Genomic DNA, 7,838 nt, shown 5'->3' with positions numbered 1-7,838 from the left:
CCCCTCGGGCCTGGCGCGGCCCGGGGCGGGCCGGAGATGGGCTCCATGGGCCCGGCGGTGAAGTGGGGCGCGGGAGGACACATGTCGGCTCCGGATTGGACGAAGGCGGCGGCGGACATGTCCGGGCGGTGGGAAAAATGTCCGGCGGCGCGGAGGGAGTTGGATCTAGGGTTTGTACCGCGTAATTTTTTGGGGAGGCCACATATTTATAGGAAGAGGGAGCTAGGAGTGTCCAAATGAGGTACGGTTTTCGGCCACGCGATCGTGATCGAACGATCGAGATGATGAAGAGGGTTTAGGTGGGTTTTGGGCCAAATTGGAGGGGTGTTGAGCTGCAACACACACACGAGGCCTTTTCGGTCCCTCGGTTAACCGTTGGAGCATCAAACGAATTCCAAATGGTATGAAACTTGACAGGCGGTCTACCGGTAGTAAACCAAGGCCGCATGACAAGTCTCCGTCCAATCCGGAAATGTTTAACCCCCACACACGAGAAGAAGGTAGAAATGACCACTGAAGGAGAACGGAGCGCCGGAATGGAAAACGGACAACGGGAAAAATGCTCGGATGCATGAGACAAACATGTATGCAAATGAAATGCACATGATGACATGATATGCAATGCATGACACGCAAGCAATGACAAGGCAACAACAGCGAATAACTGGACGACACCTGGCACATCGGTCACGGGGCGTTACAATTCCAGCAAAGAAAATTGAGCGGTTGTGCTAACATGATGGAACTAGAGGGATTCCCAGCTTGGACCAGCCTTCATTCCAAAAGATGAACATGACATAAGCTTGACGGCTGCAAGCAGCAAGAGTACACTTGGACTCAAAGTCTACAGGACACACAGCCCACATGGCCATTATAGAGCAGCAAATGGAGAAGCAAAAACTACGATACATCCAGTAACTAAATTGTGCTAACATTTGAGACGAGTTGGACACAAAGGACTCGCAAACTGCAAGTCTAGGCATCAGCCACCAGAGACTCCCCATCATGGTCGAGAGCATCAGGGCCTCCATGAGCAATCAGGGCCTCCTCCACCGCCGTGGCCGCGGCATCATCCAGCTTGAAAATCTCTCGCATAGCTTTGATCATCTTATCAGTGAGCTGCTCCTTGAATCTGTTTTGGAATTCAGCAATTGCCGCCTCGTTGACTCCCTCTCCGGTCTTCACAATTCCCATCCCTTGGAAGACCAACTTCTGGGCAGCCGCCTCCACAGGCGGCATGCGTGCGCGCCCAGCAGCCCTCAACCGCGCGCTTGAGCGACGCAAGGTGTAGCCAATTGAAACACCAGACAACGTTTTGCGCCTGTTCGCCAGCCTTCTACAAGCCGACGGGGCAGGGGTGCCCAGCAGCCCCCTCGTGCTCTGCTGAAACAGGATGGATTTTGATCGAAGTAAAATGCCTATAATCAATTCAGTCAATGGAACCTAGGTTAAGCTTTTGGATATTACTTTGATTTCATAATAGCAAAGACATGGCAACATATCAACTACTAATGATTTTAAAGTTCAAAGGCCTTCATAGGATGGCCTGCAACATTGCCTTCCTGGTATACCAGAAATGTGGAATGAGCTCCTATTTGATGCTTATCTGCTTCCAATTGCTATTTGTAAACCCTAAGCAACTATTACTTTTTACCCTGTTGTTTAGATAAATATTTTACAGTGATGCCTGCAGAATAAAATCTTCCATGAAAAGCAATTTCTATCTTGTTTAGTTTCGTGATCAAAAGAAGGCAAATGGGAATAGATCTCTAGATACTTCTGTAGTAGATTTATAGCAATAGGAAGCCCTATAAATGGCAGAACAAACTTCCCATACATACATGCATACCAAACTAATGCACATGGACTAACAAAAGAATACGAGAAAACATCAGGTAATAATTATTTAGAAGTCAGCAGGGCTGAAAACCCAACAAACTAAATAAGACAATCACTGAGAGTATAAGCAATTCCACCACGAAACAAAATAAGATGGGTGTCTAAAAGCATAATAGCATAGTGCAGATTCCTGTAACAAAATATATTAATGCCTAGGTAAGCAATTCTACCAAAAACAATTGAAGAAAAGTTAAGAGGCATTTATATGCACGGCAAATTCAGTGCGAGCTTAGTACTTCTTCAGAGATATCAGATTCATGATTAGTACTTGAAGACTCACATTTCCACCTCCCATTTAGAAACAAGTGTGCTTGGTATGATGACGGTGATGCCCAGCATAACTATGAAATGTTGAAATCCTAGTATTGCGGCCTCGACTGCGTCGATCTGCACACATCATGTTTATAAAATCAATAAATTAGCAAACTACAATATGAGTAACATTGAGTTCAGATACATCTTGGGCTAGCTGCATCTCCATGACCACGGTAAGTTAACATTGCAAGAACATATGTTAGCACATGTAATTCGTATTCCATCCAGCCCTTCGTCCAGCACAGCAAGATGGATCCATATCAAAGTTTCTTTCATTAAATCTAGTCTGAGACACACAAACACACACACACACACACACACACACACACACACACACACACACACACACAGGGAGCGGGGGAGTACCTGCGCTTGGAGGGGAGGCTGGCCTCTCAGGCGTCCAACCGTGGTGAGGAGGAGGAGCTTTAGGAGGAACACATGGATGACGGTGGCCTCGAGCAGAAGAATGGCGACGATGACGGATCTGACGCCAACTTCTTCACTGGCTCCGACACATATGCCGCTATTTCATACCTTCCCTCCTCAATTTCCTTGGCGTGAACCACTCAGCCAACTCCAGCCGCTGCCATCGTCATCGCCACAGTAGCCATCTCTCTCTCCCTCCCTCCCCCTCCCCCTCCCCCTCCCCCGCCCTCCCTCCCTCCCTCCCTCTCTCCATCTTCGTGCGGGGAGGTGGAAGAGGAAGCCGAGGTCGAGCGCACACACGAGAACAGGCGTCGGAGGCGGTGGTTGTCGTGGCGGCGGCTGCAGCGGCGGTGGCGGCTTCCATCTTGACCCCGTTCACCACGGCGACCACCATCTTGACTGGCCTCGACGGCGACGGGCGGCGAAGCCGGCGATGGCTGGTGGAGACGAGGCAGCAGGGGCAGAGTGATCAACCGGGAAGGCAAAATGTAAAACAGTTAGTAGTCTATGTAAGGCAAAATGGATAGAGGAGAGTACAATCAGGAAGGCAAAATAGAAAAGAGATAGTAAAATAGATAAATATATAATGGATGTATTGATGACAAAGATATTCATGTATCTGAAACAGTACGCTAAACTGAATCTTAATGTGCATTTAGCACATTCGAAACGCCAATCGACTCATGTGGTGTATGAGCAGCGAATCTGTACTTTTGGATGAAAACTTGAACGATTAGAGAGTCAAATGACCTTGTAGCTGTCTCAACATCTAACAAACTATCTGCTGCAACACTTCTAAAACTGGCAACTTATTTGTTGTTTCTTTGTAGATCATTGTATTTTAAATGGCACAAACAAGCTCAGTTCTTGTTTTAAAGTGCACACCACAGCAGAATTGATTTGAAATTCACCTTCACACAGTCACACATAACAATCTTGCTCAAAATCTCTAAGAAGAAAAATAAGAACCAACCAAACTATCTTGCTTGGAACCTTATACAAGAAAATCTACAGTACACTGGTATTTATTGTTTCTCTGTAGATAACTGAATTTTAAACGTCAGCAACAAATTCAGTTAAGTTCATTTCCTATTAAAGCGTACAGCACATCTCAATTGATTTCAAATTCATCTTTATACAGCGGCACATAACATTCTTTCTCAGAATCTCTAGGAACAAAAAGAAGAACGAACTGAACAATCTCGCTGTCGAGGTACACATAACAATTCTCCTCAGAATCTCTAAGAAGAAGAAGAAGAAGAAGAAGAAGGATGAACTTGCTTCAAATCTCATACAAGAAAAGGCACAATAAACTGTAGGGGCAAGGAAAAGCGCTGAAAATCGAACCTCAACAGAAAGATGACCCTTTGAGCAGACGAAACAGCAAGGCAAATCTGACGACGATCCGATTAGTGCGATTTCTGAAAAAAGAAGAACAAATTTAACGTCTCACAGTGAGGGGACATAAGATCAAACAGTTCATGAGCGTGAATGAAGTGACACGGGCACGAACCAAAAATCGACACAGAAACATCCATGGATACGCATCAGTAGAGCACAAACCATACCTTGGTGACGATGACAGGCGCAGAATTCATTGATGAACAAGATCAGCTATCGAAGAAGAACTACAGCTCTCACACTCAACCAACAACCACGCCTGCAATGATAGAACATCCACGACCACTAAGCACAGCAGCAATAGATCCGAAAAAGAGAAGAATATCGGGTAAGGGAGGGGCAATCTCACCTTCATGGTGGTCTACGGAAGCAGTGCAGCGGCGGGTGGAGTGAGGCCGAACGACGAACAGAGGACGAGAGGCTCGTGCGGGGAGGTGGAAGAGGAAGCCGAGGTCGAGCGCACACACGAGAACAGGCGTCGGAGGCGGTGGTTGTCGTGGCGGCGGCTGCAATGGCGGTGGCGGCTTCCATCTTGACCCCGTTCGCCACGGCGACCACCATCTTGACTGGCCTCTACGGCGACGGGTCCATGCTGGGTGGAAAAAACCAACCAAACTCTGGTCTACGCGGCCGCCGAGTCCAGCACCGGTGATGTGGGCGATGCAGCGCTGACAGTACAACTAGCACTTGCGAGGGGACGACCTTGTTCGCACCCAACTCAGAGCCGGCCGCCGAACGCTTACTGTGTCATCCAATTTGCATGCCGCCGCTGGCCCTTCTAGTGCTGCAGCCTGCAAGCCACCTTTGAACTGATGCGAGTCACAAATGACCCAACGACCAAAGGAGCAAGCACAGTACGTTTCATCTCTTTTAATCAGATGGTTGGTTGAACACCTGGTAAACATTCTCACCACTACGGCACTAGTGATTCTGACGGTCGTGCGCACAACAAACATGTACTACACAAAAAACAGTACAACGGCCACTCTGCATTGCCGCTGGATTGCTAGCTAATCCCTTGTCTGAAGTTTTTCTATCATCTGTTCTCTTCGGTACAATCATCAAGGGGGAATTAATATACTGAAAGGAGCTGCTATTGATAAAAAATAATTTTCACAGTGATAGGTTATACTGATCAATAACGGCCAACTCAATTGAAATCATCAATAGACTACATATATAAAGTAAGTATGTGTCTGTCTAGGACTCAGTCGCACCTGATGGGAGAATAGGCCTGTTTCGCTGGACACTTGCTGGATTGTATTCGGCTTAGTTGGACTGGGTTTCTTACTTTGTTTGTGTATTTTGAGTTGGGCCGCGCACGGGCGTGCATGTGTGTGTGTGCGCGCAGACAGGTACACAGCAGTGGGTGAAAACGTATGATGATAGTGGTACAAACTTCCATACAGACTCGGTTAACTAAATGCGGACCAACTAATTGCTGCACCCGGTAGCTGGCTAGGCCGTGTAAGTTTTTTTTTTGAGGGAGGCTAGGCCGTGTAAGTAGTACTGTAGTTAAAAAGCCCATGCCCCCTCTTTCTTTGGGAATACACATCCTCCACCAAGCGAACCAATGCAACTTTCGTTGGTTTTCCGCGTCACCCCACCAGTAGTGCGAAATGGCATCAGTAATTCCCTTGCAATTTTTTTTAGGGAATTTGAAAACACTCATCGCATACGTAGGGATGGCTTGGGCCACCGCTTTGATCAATGCTTCCTTACCGCCGTAGGACAGAGTCCTCTCCTTCCACCCATTGATCATTTTCTGGATCCTCTCAATGATGTGCTTAAAACAGTCAACACGATCCACCCCAATCATAGAAGGGAGACCCAACTATTTATCCGAGAGTGATTCCGTCATGATGTTCAAGATTTGACACACTTCAACTTTCCTGACTACGTCAATATTGGGGCTGCAATAAATTGATGATTTTGCTGCGCTTACCATCTGCTCGGATGCCAAACAGTCATCAAGGATTCTCTTTAAAGTGTTTGCATTTTCCGCGTCAGCCCTCATCAAGATCAACGAATCATCAGCAAACAATAAGTGTGAAATTGTGCGCAAACAAGTCTGGAGACTTATTGAGCATAATGACTCATTGTGCGCAAGGGTGCTCCGATCTAAATACTATCCAACGGGAGAATTGCTCAATTGTGGACTGAAGAAGGGCGCCTTCTTTGTATGGCAGAGCATATGGGCGGGAGCTCAAACATTTAGAAAAGGATGCATTTGGAGGGTTGGCAATGGCCTAAAATTAAATATTCACTCCGTCCAAAAATATTTGTCCAAGGAATAGATATATCTAGATGTATTTTAGTTCTAGATACATCCATTTGTATCCATTTTTACGACAAGTATTTTCGGACGGAGGGAGTATATGGGAGGACTGCTGGATTCCTAATAGTTCCTTCAGGAAAATTGTGACGCCTCGAGGAAATAGAGTCCTTACTCGTGTCAATGAACTTATTAACCCAGCGTCTGGGGAGTGGGATGAACAGCTCATCAAAGATAACTTCTGGCCCATCGATGCTGATCGGATACTACAGATTCCCTTGCACCAGGGAGACACGGAGGACTATGTGGCATGGCACTTGACAAAGTCGCGTAATTTTAGTATTCGATCGGCTTACTATAAGCAGTAGGAAGATTCTTATGGAAGTACAAATCATAGCTCTCTCTCAAGTGCTTCAGTTACCCATCCGATTTGGAAGAAGCTATGGGGTATAAAAGTGCCAAGCAAGATGAAAATCTTTGTATGGCGGGCATTACACAATGCCATTCCTTGCTTTGGCATTCTAGCAAATCGCCACATCTCGACATCGGCACAATGCCCAGTATGTAAGCTGCACTCGGAGGATGTGGCACATGCGCTGTTTGGATGCACCAGAGCCGGGCTGATCTGGTCGCTCCTTGGTCTCCATGAAATGATACGGACAGCGAAAATTCCAGGCAGATCGGGAACGAAGTTTTGGAGTTTCTACTGTGTGATTCATCAAACCAACAGAGCTACTCTGATGTGATTGAAATACCAGAGATGATTGCTGTGTCCTTTTGCTATATTTGGTGGCAGAGGAGACAAGTAGAAAAGGGAGAGGATGTCTGAACGAACAGCCCAAGCAATACGAGCTGTTGCTCTAAATATTGTTTGAGCGGCAACACAAAAGGCAGCTACCCCAAAGACTAAGAGTAACTTTAGCAGACCCCACATCCCGCCGGCCCGCAAAACGCGTTTGCAGTTCGCGCAAAACTGTTTTTGTGGGACGGCGTGGGCTGGCACAGATGCAGACCCCCCAAATGGATCCGTAAAAGAGTATATTCGCGGAATATGCTTTTTATGGGTTGGCTATGCGAGTTCTACTTGGACACTACCGTGACGACCCGCAAACAGATAAACTGCAAATCTCGCATTTGACATAGGAATTCACAAACAAGTTCAAATTCAAACGACATAAACAGTTTTACACGCAAATAGAAGCCAAGTTCATTACGGCTAACGCAAAAGAGGGCCCTGCAAAAGGTTTGCGCCCATGTCCGGCATCATCTTGATCGATCTTCACTCCGCGCCATCAAGTCCACCTTAGAGTTCATCGGCGCCACCGAATCCACCTCCGGCGCTTGTTCCAACTCCCGCACCGAAATCATCCACATTGCCACCATATGGAGCGGAAAAAACATCACCGGAACTATAGCACAGACCGGCCGACACCACCATTCTTCTCTTCAAGATTCTCTCCTTGCCATATCATGCCATGTTTTGGTGAGGTCGTCCATGTCATTGCGGTTCATTGACATGATC

General features: G+C 46.8%; 1 protein-coding gene across 3 annotated transcripts; it reads right to left on the bottom strand.

Annotated features, from left to right (window-relative positions):
- Nucleotides 1-773: 773 nt before the first annotated feature.
- Nucleotides 774-4,872, bottom strand: LOC125550860 (uncharacterized). 3 transcript variants are annotated; one of them, XM_048713974.2, is made up of 6 exons: nt 4,391-4,859; nt 4,209-4,300; nt 3,988-4,061; nt 2,581-3,077; nt 2,180-2,286; nt 774-1,383 (listed from the first exon to the last, which is right to left on the bottom strand). In XM_048713974.2, exons 5-6 carry the CDS (start codon nt 2,192-2,194, stop codon nt 976-978), a joined length of 423 nt encoding a protein of 140 aa, XP_048569931.2. In that variant the 5' UTR covers nt 2,195-2,286; nt 2,581-3,077; nt 3,988-4,061; nt 4,209-4,300; nt 4,391-4,859; the 3' UTR covers nt 774-975. The 3 variants fall into 3 exon arrangements, 1 of the variants encoding a protein (XP_048569931.2); XR_015599265.1 differs by having other exon boundaries at nt 774-1,418; nt 2,581-4,061; nt 4,391-4,872; XR_015599266.1 differs by having other exon boundaries at nt 774-1,380; nt 2,581-4,061; nt 4,391-4,872.
- Nucleotides 4,873-7,838: the final 2,966 nt, after the last annotated feature.

This window comes from Triticum urartu, chromosome 1A (assembly GCF_056163025.1).
Source record: "Triticum urartu cultivar PI428250 chromosome 1A, HENAU_Tu73, whole genome shotgun sequence".
Taxonomy (NCBI): Eukaryota; Viridiplantae; Streptophyta; class Magnoliopsida; order Poales; family Poaceae; genus Triticum; species Triticum urartu.
Note: the sequence above shows the minus strand (reverse complement) of the source record. Positions and strands in the feature narration are given on the sequence as shown.